At 39.9% G+C, this 17,308-nt stretch overlaps 1 protein-coding gene across 1 annotated transcript; it reads right to left on the reverse strand.

Moving 5' to 3' along the window:
* Positions 1-1,921: 1,921 nt before the first annotated feature.
* Positions 1,922-16,648, reverse strand: LOC122434124 (p53 apoptosis effector related to PMP22). Its single transcript, XM_043457298.1, has 3 exons — positions 16,233-16,648; positions 5,823-5,963; positions 1,922-3,484 (listed from the first exon to the last, which is right to left on the reverse strand). Exons 1-3 carry the CDS (start codon positions 16,417-16,419, stop codon positions 3,258-3,260), a joined length of 555 nt encoding a protein of 184 aa, XP_043313233.1. The 5' UTR covers positions 16,420-16,648; the 3' UTR covers positions 1,922-3,257.
* Positions 16,649-17,308: the final 660 nt, after the last annotated feature.

Consider the following 17,308-nt stretch of genomic DNA (forward strand, 5'->3'; position numbering starts at 1 on the left):
CAATTAAAGAAAAAAATCCATCACAATATTAAGAAGATGTTAATCATTTCTTTGTCTCTAGTATGAAAATCAACTTGAAAAAAACACACCAAAAAATAGCATCACTTAATCCTTTTTCCTTTTCCCAAGAATATTTGAGTAAATCAACAAATGAGGAGCTACACATACAAACACACTGAATCAGAGAATTTTGAAAGAAAAAGGATCATAGCAATAATCTTACAGATGAGGTTGAGGCATGAGGGGTGGTAAACTACTCAAGCTATAAATTCCAACATAACTAACAAAAGCCAACAGTGGGATGAAGCTAAAACATGCCCTTTTCAGGTATTCTTAGGAAAACAAGTCAATTCAGCATCTGTGTTTATTATATTAACAGAACTGTCAGCAGGAGCTTGTAGCAAAAAATCAACCTAAGTTATTAGACTATATTGTTCCATTCTTTTCATTCCCTTAAGAAAAGAAAACCTATCAAATTTTAATGTCAGTCCTGCAGTGTATGATTTCGAAGCCAAAAGTGATTACACTCCATAGTTACCTTGTGCGTCAACTGAAAATCCTTGACACATTACCCTTTTGTTACAGTCAATGGTAAAAGGCACTTGGCATATCTGATTACTTCTAGTGTGAGCATGAGATAATTGTTTGGGAACCTAGAACTGCTTGTTTAATGGGTGGGGACTCAGTATAATAATTACAGAGTCAGAAACCAGTTCAGCTTGATCATAGGAAATCTCATTCAGTACCTTTTTAGTCTTTAGATGGCTTCTCAAATTCTCTATTCCTCTCTGGAATTCCCTAGAATCCTCCTGCTCTGTTTATGACATAAAGGTTTCTGTCCTAATGAATGTGAACTAAGAAGGAATGGAGGGTCTCTACACTGGAACAAGGCTGAAAGAAGTGGCACATTTTAAGTAAAGTAATGATGCTTCTTCTGTCACAGACATGTCTGTTAGTACAGACCATGGATTCCAGGAAGCTGTAATTTTTCCTAAATGTGCATCACTAGGATCTAGTGTGTTACTTATTTAGGAAAGAAAGAAGGAAGCTGGGTGGGAACAAACTCCAAAGACAAGAGTGCTTGCTTTAGAGAGGACCTGTATCTGAGTCATTTTCATGTCTAATGAGAGATCCAGTTTCTGAATCTCTAGATATCCATTATCTTTATGAATGGATCAAATTGTTAATTTGATCATTTCAAACCTTGTCAAAGATTTTTTTTTAATTTTGGTGTAAAGAATCACCCAGACCAAATTCTTGTAGTCTTATGGTCAAATTTATGAAACAATCACCTTAAACTTTGAAAACCATAGAAGAAAAAGTCGCTGACAGAAGCACTAAGAAAAAATATCCTCCTTCTCCCACCCTGCTACTTGGAAACCCTTCTTCACATTTATATATAATAGAGTAGAATTCACCTGTGAGCCACCATGGGGAAAAAACAAACAAACAGAAAATGGAAGATGGACAAGAGGAAAAGACATAAAGGGACTGCTTGTGGTCCCATGACCTGCATAGAAGAAGATTCCATCTCAAGCAGGAAGCTGTGCCACAGAAGACGCGAGAACCACCAGCAAAACCATACTAATGTTCCACGGTGTCTGGACCTACCAGGAAGCTCTTGGTCCATTCCCTCTGATGGCAGCCCTGGATAAATACCGTTTGATATTGGTGTCCTGGGTATTGGTCATTGAGGAAGTAGTTTAGAGAGTAAACTACTAGAATCCATTAAAGTTCATCAAAAGTTGTGTTGTTTCTTTTTTATGTTCATCTTAAAACTTGAAAATGATAAAAGCAACTTTTCACTTTATCCAATGTTCTTACTACCCCACTCAAAACATCTTTTACAAATTCCCTTCCCCCAGATTTGGGGGAATGAGGGGAGAAGCAAAACCAAAAAAACTGCAAGCTAGAAACAAGATAAGATCACCTGGTTTATTGAGAAAAGTTCATAATAAAACTGCAACTGCTGTTTTTACAACTTACAAAATAATTTGATATATAAAATGAATTGGTTTTCATTATGTAAGTACAAATAGTAAAAAAATAATAATATTCCATGTGATATATCATATTTGCAAGTCAGAGAAATCCCACATTCCTGAATTCTCCTGTTAAATGTTTTACATCAGATATTTTTAATCTGTTTACCAAGGGAAACCAGGTTTTTAACCATATTTAAGTTTTTGCTTACAGTTGCAATCTATCAGAAGCTGTGTCTACATGATTAGAGCCCGATCAAGCCAAAGATGAAAAATTCAAGCCATGTCTCCTCTTTAGGCTGTTTAATGTTACTTTTGTGATGGGAATGGCCCTCCTAATGCTTTACTGAACAACCTAATACTACTTAAAGGTCATAATGAATTAGACCAGTCCATTTTTCAATCCAGTCTACTCTGGTCTAGAGCATATAGACACCAAAGAGCAGAGAATTACTAGTAGCTTTCTACCACACCCCCACCCTATGAACCACTTTAAAAGAGAAAATTTCATCTTAAGATTTCACTGCTTAAGGAGGCCTTACTACTGCAACAGGTTTTGGCAGTGAAAGAATACTTTCCTAGATGTCATATAAAGTTAATGGAAAGCTTAGCCCCAAATCAATTATTCATGATATTCATTAGAAATTCTCACAAATGACATGCATGTAGGAACCAATTTTGCTTCTTTGAATAGCCAAAGGCTTGAAAAAATTTTTTTTTGCATTTCTTTTAGAATATTTAGTCACTGACAATTTTTACCAGTATCTTCTTCTCCTTAGTCCTTAATAGACCCAACCCATTCCATCTAGAAAAAACAGAAACCTAACCAGAGTACTCAAGTCTTTGAAGCCTTCTCATTTTTACCTTATAAATTATGTGGTTATTTTCATACTCATATTCTTTTACAAATGCAATATCAATGGTATTGTTAGATACAAGCAAACATTGGCATATTAGTATTGAGTTGGCAAAAAAGTGAGTCAGGTTTTCCCATCAATCTTACGGACAAGCCTGAATGAACTTTTTAGCCAACTTAATAATTAGGTAATTAATTAAAAGAAGTCTTACTTAACACTACAAAACATATATAAAAGATGAATATGAAACTATAACACCATTTAAGAAACACTTTCCCCAGATTATTTTAACATTTTGACCGTAGTTTAATGATATGAACATTGTCCCCAAAACAGGTTCAAAGTATTCCGGGGAAAACAGTTTCTTTCTCTGGAATCTATCTCAGCAGCAGTGATGTTCTTCTGCTCATTCCCCACCTTAGGCAGATGTGTAGAAGTACCTGGGCTTGGCATTGCCCAGCAGGTCATCTTCATAGTTGGGGAGGCAACAGAAGAAGAAGGCACAGCCGATGAGGATAATAGTGGCCGCCCACCCGAAGCCGTAGGCCCAGTTATAGATGTAAGTGACAGCTGGGTTGAGGTGAAGGTTAAAGGTCTGAGTGTACTTCACAGGGTAAATTACCAGGGAGATGATCTGGAACACAGCTAAAAGGAAGGAAAGAAATTCCCAAAGTATGAATGCACGAATGAAGGAATGCATGGTAACAACAGATTAATTCCTCTTCGTCAACATTTTTGCCTTAAAATTAAGTGTTAAATCCACCTAAATAATGCTGATAAAAGGGGCTGGGAGAGTCTAGTTAATCATGAGCCAAAAAAGATGGTTGAATATTTTGTGTCAGAGATACCTGGCACTGAGCAGAATACTGAATATATGAAATACAGGCAGAATATTAGAGAATCATTCCACAGTACCTGTGTAAGCATTATATACACTAAAGTAAAAATTGCTGAATTGTGGTGTGCAATAGAAAGCAAGAGCATAGAGAAGAGCCTATTCTTTTCATCTTTGCATTTTCTGTGCCAAACATTTAATATGTCAGTGTTAGAAAAAATTACACACACACACACACACACACACACATACATATATACACGTGTGTGTGCACACACACATGAATTAGGACTCAATACTGACATTTGATAACATACCACTGGAATATTCATTCAATAAATGAATGACTAAATGAAACAATGAACCAATGATATGAATGACCAATGGGAGAATCAGTAGAAAAGCCTGCAGAGGAAGGGAAATTTGAAGAATAAAATGGAAATGAAGAGATGGAGGGCAGGAAGAAGAGCATTCCAGGCTAGAAGAATAGAAGTAAAACAAGAGAAACATCACGGTGCTTTGAAAAAGTGAAAGGGCAGATACAGGCAGGGAAACATGTCAAAGAGACTTCTAAACTCTTAATATAAGAGTCACATTGTTACAATTATTATTAATCATGCATTAACATTTTAAATTGCTTAAAAATAAAAGGAGCTTTATTAGATTTACTTTGTAGTCTTTTTCAATGAACATGCATAATTCTATAAAGCGCTAATGAGTATACACATGCTATGCTATGCCATAAGCTATGCCAAAAGACCCTGATGCTGGGAAAGACTGAAGGCAGGAGGAGAAGGGGATGACAGAGGATGAGATGGTTGGATGGCATCATTGACTCAATGGACATGTGTTTGAGCAAACTCCGGGAGATAGTGAAGGACAGGGAAGCTTAGCATGCTGCAGTTCACGGGTCACAAAGAGTAAGACATGACTGAACACAACGCTATGCCATGCGCTTTTTAACTTAGTATTTCATGTGTGCATTGCCATGACTTAAGGTATGAGCAAATTTTAGCTCTGTGACAGTTAGACACTGCTCTTCACAGAGGGGCCAATTAGTTGGCTGTGCTTCCTGGAGTATGTCCAGGAGTGGATGGTTACCACCACTTTGCTTTCACCTTAATTTTTTTCTACTAGCTCCACAGATATAGTCTTAACTAATTTTCTGTTTTTTGGTGTTTTTTTTTTTTAAAGAAAAGCTAGTTTTTCCATTTCTTTTTTTTTTTTTTCATTTCTTTTTTTTTAATCACTAGAAAGGCTATAGATGTTTCCATATCTTGACTTGTTGCTTCTGTTTCCCAACTTAAAATGTTCTCCTTTGGCAACTCATGAAAGGCAATCTTGATGCAAATCATCATTCCTCTGCTTCTTGTCTACTTAAAATAGCAAACTTTCACTGGTTAAGCCTGTCATTTAGTGCAAATAGTTGTGTCCTACACAAAAGGAACACTTCTCTGCATTTTTCTCTAATGTGATCGTGTCCGACTCTTTGCGACCCCGTGGACTGTACCCCGCCAGGCTCCTCTGTCCATGGGATTCTCCAGGCAAGAATACTGGAGTGGGTTGCCATTTCCTTCTCCAATATGTGCCATAATACATGTAAAATATAGTTATTTACCCATTTGGGTTCATCACATGGTTTAGATCAATTTCTACAAAATCTAAATTGCAGAGGACCCTTCCATGATCCACCACATCCTAAGACTGCAAAACTTCTTCACCAAGTGCAATGGTTCAGGGACATTTCAGTCCCCTAAGCATGTAGCTCATGGCAGGCCAGTCTGAGACCACTATGGAGACTGCCCTTCCAGTAGCGACACAGCCCTGGCCCCTTGGGGAGCGGTGTCAGGGACTCGAGGTCATCTATGAGAGACACCCTAGAGTGGTAGGCTAGGCTAGAGACAGCCTAGACAGGTAGAGTGACAGCCTTCCTCACTTGGGTGGGGGGCCTGGAACTGGAACACTATCTCAGATGAGGAAAGGGATCAGGATCTTAAAGCACATCCTCTGTTATTTCTGCCTTTGGGGACACATTTTCTGAGAGCAGATCAGGAACTGTGTTGTCAGGGATCTTCACTGTGGCTTGAACATTACTATGTTGATGTTCACTGCAGATAGGAATGAAGAACTGCTGGTGCACAGTCTTACCAGCCAGGGCCAGGAGGCCTCCGATCACTCTCAGGAAGACAAGCATTTGGGGTCCGCAGAGGGCAAAGAAGGAGAGGATGAAGCAGATCACCAGGATGATGAGACCACAGAGCAGCATGGCGGCGGCTGCCCTTCCCCAAGCTACAAGAAAAAACAAACGGTCATTAATACAACAGACATGCCAAATCTAAAAATTACTTAACAAAGCATCAACAGTTTTTTTTTTCTTTCTAATAATTATATTTGGGTGGAAGAACAGTTTTTCTTTCAATAATACTTAAACATCTCCATATTTTAAAGGAAGAACAGGCAATTTGTAGGTAGGGCATTAATATAGTGATATACAGTAATGCCTTATCCCCGTTTGGGGGCAAATGTTTATACCTCCAAAATGAAAGGTAGACATCATTAAACTGTATCTCATTTAATAAGTGGATAAACTGGCCATATAAACAGGTATATTTAAAAGATTAACTCAAGTTCTAATCCAGTACAACCCAATAAACAACATTTTTGGTATTGAACAATCCAAATTATAATCTCTTTAGGAACTGTTTCAATTACCTTTAAAAGGATCTTTGTTTTGTATTAAGATTTGGTTCCATGCAAAAATAATTTTTGAAAACAGAGTGCCTATGACTGGGCAGAGATGTGAAATAAAACAACTTAATTGTAAAGTATGTATGATTGTTATAACAAATTTAGGTGCAAACAACCTTTCTAAATTTTTGCATAAATTTTTTCTGAAGTATTCAGAATTTGTTGCACAATAATTCTCAGTTATTGACATGCGCCCTAAAAACAATCGGGATAAGGTGGAAATTGAGTTCTGGTTTCAAAGATCTATGTGGGCAGCTCCAGCCCCGACTCATTCTGCTCTGCCTATGGGAAGAGAAAAGCCATGACTTCCCAGCTAAGGATTCCAGCCAATCACTCTTCTTGTTCAACCTGCACCAATTTGTAAAATCTCTTTCCCACACAACTTTCTCTCCAGAGGTAGTAACTGACATGTACGAAGTAATCACTCTGTGCCAGGCATGGAGCTAAGAACCTGCTATGGTTTAACTCTCTGAATTCTCCCGATAACTCTTCAAGGCTCATATTCTGTTATCATTTCTATTTTAGAAGTGAGATTAAACTGAGGCTTGGAGAGTCCAGATAATCTGCCTATGGTCACAGAGCTGGCAGCCGAGTCTGATTTCTAGCCTGCCTATAGCCAGAATGTGACTCCTTTTCTTTGAGGATATGATTTACATGCTGGAAAATCCATCCATTTAGTGTACAATTCAGTGGTTTTTACTATATTTACAGGGTTGTGCAGCCATCACCATTTACAATTCCAAAACTTTCATCACTCCAAAAAGAAACCCCATGACCATTAACAGTCACCTCCCACTCCCTACTTCCTTCAGCTTCCAACAACCACTAATCTACTTTCTGTCTCTATAAATTTGTATACCCTGTACATTGCTTATAAATGGAATTATAGGTTATACTATGTGGCCTTTGTGACTGTCCTGTCCTTTCACTTAGCATGTTCTCAAGGTTCATCTATATTGTAGCAGCATGGATCAGGACTTCATTCCTTTTTATGACCAATAATTATTCTATTGTATGGAGAGCCCACATTATGTTTGTCCATTCATTCATTAATGAATGAACATGCACCCTTAACTTATTTTTCTTTATTGAATTTGAAAAAGAAAATTGCATGCACCTCAGTGCTGGTCCTACTCCAACTTGCACACAGCTTGGCTGGCAAACATACCCTCACTTAATTTTGGTCACTAGACTGGTCAATAGTAGACAAACCTAAGGACTAGCAGAAAGAACAAAGGCTTGGGAACCTTGTTTATTCCCTGCCCCTACTACCTATTAGGGCTTCCCAGGTGGTGCTAGTGGTAAAGAACCCGCGTGTCAATGCAGGAGACGTAAGAGGCACAGATTTGATTTCTGGGTCAGGAAGATCCCCTGCAGGAGGGCATGGCAATCCCTCCAGTATTTTCGCGTGGAAATCCTCGGGGACAGAAGAAGCTGGTGGACTACAGGCCATAGGGTCACAAAAAGTCAGACACAACTGAGTGACTAACTTTCAAGTAGAAGACACATGCTCATTTTTTTTTACACGCTCAAATAGTATGTTTTCACACAAATGACCGTTGAGCAGCAGTGTCAGGATGACAGTCCCGATGGCACCATCAGGGGCATGACAGTCCATGAGTGGGTCCAGTTTTGCTTATAATTTTTACTACTTTCCTCCAAGTCCTGCTCTTTCTGTGAGATCAATAAGAGATTTTAGGACCAAGGTAAAAAGAAATGTTCTATTTTAAAAGCAACAAAGATAAAGCCAGAATGTGAAATTGAGTAATTAATTCTCTTTTCTCACTTTTGCCTTGTCCTTTGAGTAAGGTAACTTTCCAGAGAAGAGGAGCCATCTTTGGAAAGAACATCTAAGACCATCTCTAAGTCTACACCATAGACCACTGACACAAAACCATCAGTGGTGCTTATAGAAAATATGGATTCCTCTGTGTCCCTCCAGACACACTGAATCACAGTTGAAAAGATAGTGCCCAGGAATCTGCATTTTGCTAGTATTTCTTTCATTTATACTAAAGCTTGAGAACAACTAAGATAGATGATTAATCTTCTTATAAGAACAGCTGTTGCATTGCCAGAAAGGAGCATGCAACTTCCAGTGTGTGACCCATTCACTGCCAATTACAGTCTCATTTCTATAGATTTTTTTCATGGCTACTGCCAATCATTAAATTCAATTAAATACAATCATTAAATTCAAATAAGCAGACACTGATTTTTTCCTTTTAAGTTGAATTCACAGGTTTGTAACTGTTCAGTGAAAAGGCAATACATCTGTATATGCATACAGAGGAATACAAACATGAAAATCAATTGTAAAGTACAATGTGAGTGTTCAATAAATACAGAAAAAAAAATCCTAACAGGGAACATATTTATTAATCAAACCTTGACAATTACAGATGAAGGTTTTTAAACTATAGCTAAATAATGTATGATATTGCCTAAAGAGTAGTATCAATCATTTTACCTGTTTATTTGAGGAAAATTAATGCAAAGTTAAATTATTGCTATTACTACTTCCTCTGACACTATAGCTGTAATTTTCATTTAGTTTCAGGTACTTGAAAGAAATTTAAAAAATAGTAAGCGAATTCACCTAAAACCAACAGGTGAATGTAAAGATAAACACATCATTTTAATAATTCTTTCTATGCTATGTTAAATCAACTCAATTAGCGTCTTGTTTATTTAAAACGCTGAGTCTGAGAGAAATCAAAATGGACACTTCAGCAACATTTTGTCTGGAGAAAGGCTGCCTTGGAAGTAGAACATGTAAAACCTGCTCCTTGGAGCGTGGAAACACCCACAGTGAATCACTTAACTATCATTTGAGATAGAAATCTTATGGTTTTGAAGGTCCTGACGGATGGATAACAAGGAAGGCAATCTGCTCTCATGTCAATGATTGTTTTGTGAGATGGATTCTATCAGGTCTGAGCAGGGTCCTCCCAGCCCAACATTCTGCCTGAGAAGGGGCCAACTGCCATGTAGGCTTACAACATGGCAATTTTCCAAGACACACACTTTAAAAAGTTAAGTCTGTAGGCTAAGTACGTTTGGTCTCCCTTAATTACCCAGAATGAGCCTGATATTCCCAAATTTACCAAACCCTTTTGAGCACTATTTATATTTTAAATTATACCTTGATCTAAATTATACCTATTTACCAGCCCCAATGAAAAAAACATCACTTTTTAAAACTTGTCCTAAAGCCACTTCTTTCATGATTCAACAGATGTTCCTCAGTTCTTCAAAGACAATCCATCTTCATCTATTCTGAATATAACACTGTCCTTCATTATTATTTTATATAGTAAATTTTATGGCCTTTCCTAATCCGTATTTTATTGGCATTTGTTACATCCATACTAAAATTTGAGAACAACTTAGATGATTAATCTCCTTATAAACATAGATTGCAACACTGCGAAAAAGGAGCATGTAAGTTTCATGAGAAATGAGACTACTATCAACTGTAGTCTCATTTCTATAGATTTTTTTTCATGGTTACTGTCAATCATTAAATTCAATTAAATACAATCATTAAATTCAAATAAGCAGAATTTGTGTGTGTGTGTGTGTGTGTGTGTGTGTGTGTGCAGGGGTTGGGGAAGTTGTCAATTACCTTTCTCTGAATTGAGACCACAACAGCATGCTGTATTTCAGGTAAACAGAGTTTCTATGCAGGAATGTTTTTTTTGTTTGTTTGTTTTCTTAAAGGAAGACAAATTTGGGGTTTCATATGTATTCATAATTTATTCTGTCATAAGTTTATTTTCTAAATACCACTTGGAGAAATTCATGTTATCCAAGAAACCAGCAATATTATAAATCCACTTTTAAATAAGATTCATTAAAGATCCATTTAGGTGAAGAATGGCTTATCAAATTTTGCTATTTCTTGCAAAGATTCAACATTAAATCAACAACATGGAAACCATTCGCTGATCACTAATGAAATTCTGAGTTTTTTCTAGGAAATGTTTTTCAATTTTTTGTATGAGGAACAATGCTGTATCTTTTTCCAGAGATTATATACTAAAACATGACATTACAAGGCAAATACAGCTGGGAAAAAACCAATAAGATCAACTGATAAGAAAAGAGCAATACAAGTAAAAATAAGTAAATACCTCGAATATCAAGCTAAAAACCATAAATCAAACTTAAGTTTGTGGAAAAGAAAAAAAAAATTTTTTTATTTTAAGACAAGGAGAGCACTACTACTATTGTGGGTGATATTCTGGAGACTGTCATGACTTTTCACCCCAAATTAGTACTTCTTTTAATGGATCTGCCGCATTCCTCAGGAGTTTTACACGTGGGCACCAAATATTGAGGTTTCCCTAGTGGCTCAGTAGTAAAAAATCAGCCTGCAATGCAGGAGGCGTGGGTTCTATCTCTGGGTCAGGAAGAGCCCCTGGAGGAGGGCATGGCAACCCACTCCAGGATTCTTGCCTGGCAAACCCCATGACTGAGGAGCCTGGCGGGCTAGAGACCACAGGCTGGCAGAGAGCTGGACATGATTGAAGCGACTGAGCCCAGCACCCAGCAACAAACGCTGACCGAAACCTCCTGTGGCCCCGCCCCGCACTCAGCGCCTGCACACACGGAACTGTCACCCAGCCAGAGGACCGATCCTTCCCAGAACAAAAGACTCATCTATGAACAAGACAGAAAACCCTACCTGGTGATTGAGAGTTTGTCAGATTTCTTCCTATTGTTTCTATAAAATTCTTTATGTTATACACAAGCAGAGCTGAAAACTGGATAAGACCAAAACTGAAAATATAAAAAGATGCTATCTACAAATAAACATAAGCATGGGCGGACGATATAGTCAAAAAGACTGTTGCCTATTCAGCGAGGAGACCTGCAGTAATACAGACCAGTGTTTCTGAAACTTCAAAGTGACGATGAATCAATCACCTGGGGACCTTGTTAAAATACAGATTCCAATTCGGCAGATGGGCCTAAGATACTGAGTGTCCAATAACCTCCCCAATAATGCACGTGCCGATGGTCTGCATTAGTAGTAAAAATCTAGAGGATAACTCAGTACAGGCCTCCAAAACAATCAGCACAGGAAGAGCGATTCTGCAAGGTTTGGAGGCAGGAAAGGAATGGCTTAAAGCCAAGAATGGTGGGGGCGGGGATCACTGGGGGGAGATTCCACTGGTAGGTGTGAGATTCTTTACATGCTCCACATTCCCAACCCCTCTACACTGAGCCAGATGATAAATCTTGCCCATTGGTCTTTACAGAACTCCTTTACCGTCTTCTTTTAACGTCTTCTTTTAACGTCTGGGAGGGGAAACTATCCTACACAGGAAGATGGGAAAATATAGGAAATCGTGTATGAACTCAGAAAAGATAACTAGCAGCAAATCTGGGATCTACCCTCAAATGTTTGAAAATCTGTCTGCTGTTAGAAGGCTAGAAAGAAGAATTTACAGAGAAGCACATCAGCTCTTGTTAGTGTTGAGAGAGGTACTTTTTTTTAAATTGGAGGATAATTGCTTTACAATGTTCTATTGGTTTCTGCCATATAACAATGCAAATAAGCCATAATTATATATATATACATTCTGTACTTCTTCAGCCTCCCTCGCCCCTCCCATCCCACCCTTCTAGACCATCACAGAGTACCAAGCTGGGCTCCCTGTGTTATACGGCATTGCCACTAAGAGAGGTACTTTTAAACAAACAAGCATGGTGGAGAGAATTAAGTTGCTGAACAAAGGGTGAAAGCTCAGATCAGTCACAGGGGATGCTGACAGGCAGGCTTTGGAGAAATCTTGAGTAGATGCACTCTTCGTCCCTTCTAATTCTGATGGTCTAGGAGTCTGTGCCCATTTACAGGGAGAAAAGACAAATTAGGTCACTAAAAAGGAATCGAGGCTCTCTGGTAGTTATTGCTAAGCACAGCAAATGTGGAGTAAACTGGGCAAGATCACTGGTTCCTAGATGTCTAGATTTGATAAATCAACATATATATATAATCATTAAAATCAATTGAATGTCCAACTTTTTGTTTTACTATATAAGAATATGAACACATGCCCACAAAAGATCAATCTACTAATGCCTAATTTCATAAGCCACAAGAATATAATCTCAAAATGAAATCCTTTAAGTTGAATTTAGCCCAGTGAACACCTGTTAACTTCGTGCTTTTCTCATTTTCCATGCTTTGAAAAACCATAGGGCTAAATGATCTAAAACTATTTCCTATAATAATCTGATTCTTTGTCTTAAGGCTGATTTCATGTTTAAAAAAAAAATTTTCAATGTGGTATCATTGGTAAAAATGAGGCTCTGCCCTTCTGAGTTCAGATGGAAGACAACCTCGTTCTCCCTTGCTGCCACTCAGACTTGCCACTGTCGTTCTTGGAGCATAAATTCATCTTTCTTATCCCAGTAAATGATCCACAAACTTAACTCCATTTTTCTCCACCCTGAGCGAGTCAGAGCTTGCTTAGGATTTGAAATCTACATCCCTGAAGTTGAAAATATCCTCCTGATCTACTCTTTCTTAGAACTGGAAGAGAGGGTGCCAATAATGCAAAAATACCATCTGTGAACACGGATTCAAATTTAATTTTGCATTTTCTTTATACATGAAATTTGAATGACTGTTTCAACATTTAAATCTAGATTTTGCTTTTCCTGTTTTGAGGATTAGAAACCTTGATTAAAAAAAAAATTTAAACAAGTATGTGTATTTATTTAGTTGTTGTTGTTTAGCTGCTAAATTGTATCTGTCTCTTTTGCGAACCCATGGACTGTAGCCCCCCAGGCTGCTCTATCCACGGGATATCCCAGGCAAGAATACTGGAGTGAAAAAAAGAATACTGGAGTGTGTTGCCATTTCCTTCTCCAGGAGATCTTTCCGACTGAACCCTCCTCTCCTGCACAGCAGGAAGATTCTTTCTCACTGACCCACCAGGGAAGCCCAATTTAGTTGTTACTATTATGTAAAAGAAAATATTCAGTGTTTAATTCGGTTTATTGATGAGGAAAAATGAAGTAGATAAATCATTTTTTTAAATTCTTAAAACTGTTAATGACAGTGAAGAATATAACATTCTGCTTTTTACATAATTCTAAGGAACTTTATGAAAATACGCCTATATTATTTAGTATTATTGCCGATACCTACCAGCAACAACCTAGGTCTTTAATACCAAAATAAATCAATGTTATAAATATCAGCAAATAAAAGTGATAGTGAAGCACTTTGTAATACAAAGGTATACTTTCGTAAGTGTTACAATGGTAAACCACAAGATTTAATTTTTAGTACATGGCAAGAAATTTTTTAAAAGTGGAGGTACTTACTTAATTCTCTATACTGAGATATTTTAATTAGAGCCATCAACCTTACTCCTCGTCATGTTTGTACATACGTGGGAGTATGTGTAAACTGCTCACTGTATTTTAGATAAAGTATGACCTTATGTGAATGTATTTTTTTCAGCAAGGACATACTGAAGCTATCTGAAAATCTCAAGAGTTCAGACACCTAGATAAACGACCTAAAGTGTAGAAATACACAATTTCTATACCTGTGAGGCAAAACTAGACAACAGTCCCTGGTAGGAGATGGAGTGGAAGTATGATAATCATTCTAACCATCTTTGACTTCAGTAGCCTGGGATGGACCTCTTGTGGTGAATTCATAGCTATTTTCTTCTTCCCACGGTCACCTATTGACAGTGGATGCTAGGTTCATCATTTGATTCTAGGGCTTGAACAAAAGCTGTGTCTAACACATTCTTGGCACTTGGTTATCTTTGCAAAGGTCAGGAATAACTAAATTGGAATGTGAAGGCTACCACCACCCACTTGTGAAAATTACAAAGACAGTACTAGATTCTGCAAGACTCACTTGGAAAACCGCACTTTTCCAAAGACCAATTTCTGTATCAAATTGAAACATCAACTATTCACTGGATCTGTACTTTCTTTACAATTTAAAAAAGTTAATGCTTGAGACTTTTGTCTAATTTAAAAAAATTAGAAAACAGAAATAGAACCTGCTTACTCCCTTCTTTATACAAAGTACTCAATCAGCCTGAGGTTAGAAGCGCCACACCCTAAGAAGGTGAGTTCATCCTGCAAGTCAAGAAAAAGAAAAACTGCATTGTGCCAGTTTCACAAGAGGGCTGTGGTCACAGCCAGAGCCTTGCAGGCCAGATCATGTCCCAGCAATAGTGCTGATCTAGGCTCTGCATGCACCCTTCTCCCACTGGTGTACTAACCTTCTTAATTCACATGCCCAGGATCCCTAAATATTCGTTGGGTCTGTATTAGTCTTTGCAGTGAGACATGAAGACCAAAGTCTGTTTAAAAACACACCTGTTTTTAGCAGGCCTGCTAAATCCCCTATAAGATACAGAACCTGACTGCATTTTAACCAAATATACAGACATGTTATTTCAAAGAAATTAACTCGTTTCAAATACCTAAAAGACTTGCAAGTAATACAAACCATGGTAGGTGGGCTGTTTGTGCTTTAAGAGAGGAAAAACACAGACTCAAGGAAAGTGGGAATTTCATTTAGTCTTTATATTTACTTTCTGACTAGGGCCATGCCTCCTTTGTGGGTGGGGGTGGGGTGGATTCCATGTGGGAACTTCCAAGTAATTCCACAGTGGATAAGATAAAGCACCAAGCCTCTGATTCAGGGCCTCAAGATAAACAGAATTTGGTTTGAAGCCCTGAGCCAGGTTAGGGGTAGGGGGCAAGTCAAAGGCCCTACCAGAGAATGGGGGGAAAAGCAGGATAGCCTTCTTTCTCGGTTTAAAACTATTAAACTCAGTTGGTAAGGCCCCATTCAGTAGTACCTGGCTTTCAGCTTCTGATTATGCTCCTACCTAAGCCCTCTATTCTCAGACCCCACACACGTCCCTAATTACAATAGACCCCAGCAGTTCTTCCCACCTACCAGTAAGCTGGAGGCGGTACCAGCCCAGGGCAAGTCCTGCTGGGGTCATGTCAGCTAACTAGTAGGCAGGAAATCCCTCCACGTTGGAAAAAGAAAATACTCTATCGGCAGTATTTTAAATTTGTCGACTCCATTTCATTACGCTAGTGTAGAAGGTGTGTTTGCTTTTTAGATTTCAAATCGAATTGAAATAAAGTTTTCTAAACAGCAATGCTGGACTTGAGCCAAACTCTCCCTCTAACAAGAATTACCCTGCAGCGTTAAACACTGCAATATCTACTGAAATTACCACTGCTAAAACTTTGACAGAAAGGGTTGGGTTTTTGGTTTTGTTTTTTGGGTTTTTTTTTTTTTTTAAGGAAGAAGAGTTGCTTTCTCTTAGTTCAAGTTGAATAATATAGCGAATTAGGGAAGGTACGCACTTTTAATACTTGTAGTTTAAGCATAAGAAGAACCAGAGGAGGAGGCCACGGAATGGGGATAAATTTCAGTAGGTATCCAAGAAAATATACTTTGTTCACTGTATTTACTCATCAAACCCTTTTCAAATGGCTGAGATCACCTTTTGCTGTACAAACTATGAATAAATGTAGTTTGAACTAGGGTCATTGTCCACCAGTGTTGAGCCTGGGTTTTGGCCTCTCAAGGCTGCTACTGCTTGATTTTGTACGGGTCCGATGTACGAACCCAGGCTCTGAAGAGATTTTTGTTGAGTCACCCATTAGCCCCCCGACCCTGTTTAGTCCCTTCTCGACCCTGTTTTAGTCCATTCCCGCAGAGCGACTTCCGCACTCCCTGGGCGCCGGCGCTCTTCCCAGCCGCCGCCCGGAGGACTTCACGGAGGAGGCGGCACTCACCATACACCATGAGGCTGTCGCAGGCTTCTAGTAAGCAATGCCACCATAGCGAGGACGTCTGGCTGTCGTCGCTCGACTGCAGCCAGCCGCGACCGGCCAGCGCGATGATGTCAAAGACGATGGCGCTCAGCAGGAGCAACGGCAGGATCCACCTGCAGCGCTCGCAGGCTAGGCCGCAGCGCAGCATCTCGGCGGCGGCGGCGGCGGCGGGGAGGAGAGCAGCGCGCGAGGCTCGGACGCCGGCGGAGAGTGTCCCTCGAGCGCGGGCAGCGCGACAAAAGGCAAGAGGCCGCGAGGAGGCGGCTCTTGGAGGACGCGGCTCGGGGCTGGCAGCGGGGGCGCGGCGCCCGCCCCACCTAGATTCCGGTGACTCAGAGCGCACCGCCCGGACCTGCCGGGCCGGCCCGCCGGGGCGCGCGCTAGGGAGGCGGGGCCGGGCTCAGGTTACAGCGGGCGTGGGTGAGCCGAGCCCTGCCCGCGAGCGGCCTGGAGCCTCGCGGAGCCACAGTCTCGTCTCCCCCCTCACTTGGTCCTCGCGCATCCAACGCTTCTCTTCTCAGTGCTTCAAGGTGTACACATTTTAATCTGCGGATCACCAGTTAGGTATTCAACCCCTGAAGTCGGATCGTGGTCTGATTTTCAACTGTGTTTAAGTTTCCAGCCATTTGAGATGAGCGTTCAAACTGGACATGGGTGGTTGTCGCACTCCGTTTGAGCGCGTCTTTGAGCACGTGTACCGAACCGAGGGTCCCTGACCCTCCGCAAGAACTTCCCTGGTAATCCCAAGGGCTTCCCTCGTGGTTCAGATGGCAAAGAAACTGCCTGCCATGCAGGAGACCCGGGTTTGATCCCTGGGTGGGGAAGATCCCCTGGAGAAGGAAATGGCAACCCACTCCAGTATTCTAGAGTCGGATAGGACTGAACGACTAACACACACGCACACAGCCGCACTTTCTTTGAGTGCGTGTCCCCAACCCAGGACCCTGGCCCTGACCCTCCCCCGCAGAGGGGGGCACTTCCTGCTGAGCTCCACCTTTGTACCTTGTACCTCAGCTGCTTCAGACTCACAACTGCTT

The sequence above is a fragment of the Cervus canadensis genome, chromosome 33, assembly GCF_019320065.1.
Source record: "Cervus canadensis isolate Bull #8, Minnesota chromosome 33, ASM1932006v1, whole genome shotgun sequence".
NCBI classification, from domain to species: Eukaryota; Metazoa; Chordata; class Mammalia; order Artiodactyla; family Cervidae; genus Cervus; species Cervus canadensis.

Bases quoted from the DNA above. Each gene is read 5' to 3' on its own strand.
- LOC122434124 (XM_043457298.1), bottom strand. From the start codon at position 16,419: ATGCTGCGCTGCGGCCTAGCCTGCGAGCGCTGCAGGTGGATCCTGCCG. The intron at 5,964-16,232 runs GTGAGTGCCGCC...TTTTTCTTGTAG, and splicing joins CGACAGCCTCATGGTGTATG to CTTGGGGAAGGGCAGCCGCC. The intron at 3,485-5,822 runs GTAAGACTGTGC...CCTTCCTTTTAG, and splicing joins AGGCCTCCTGGCCCTGGCTG to CTGTGTTCCAGATCATCTCC.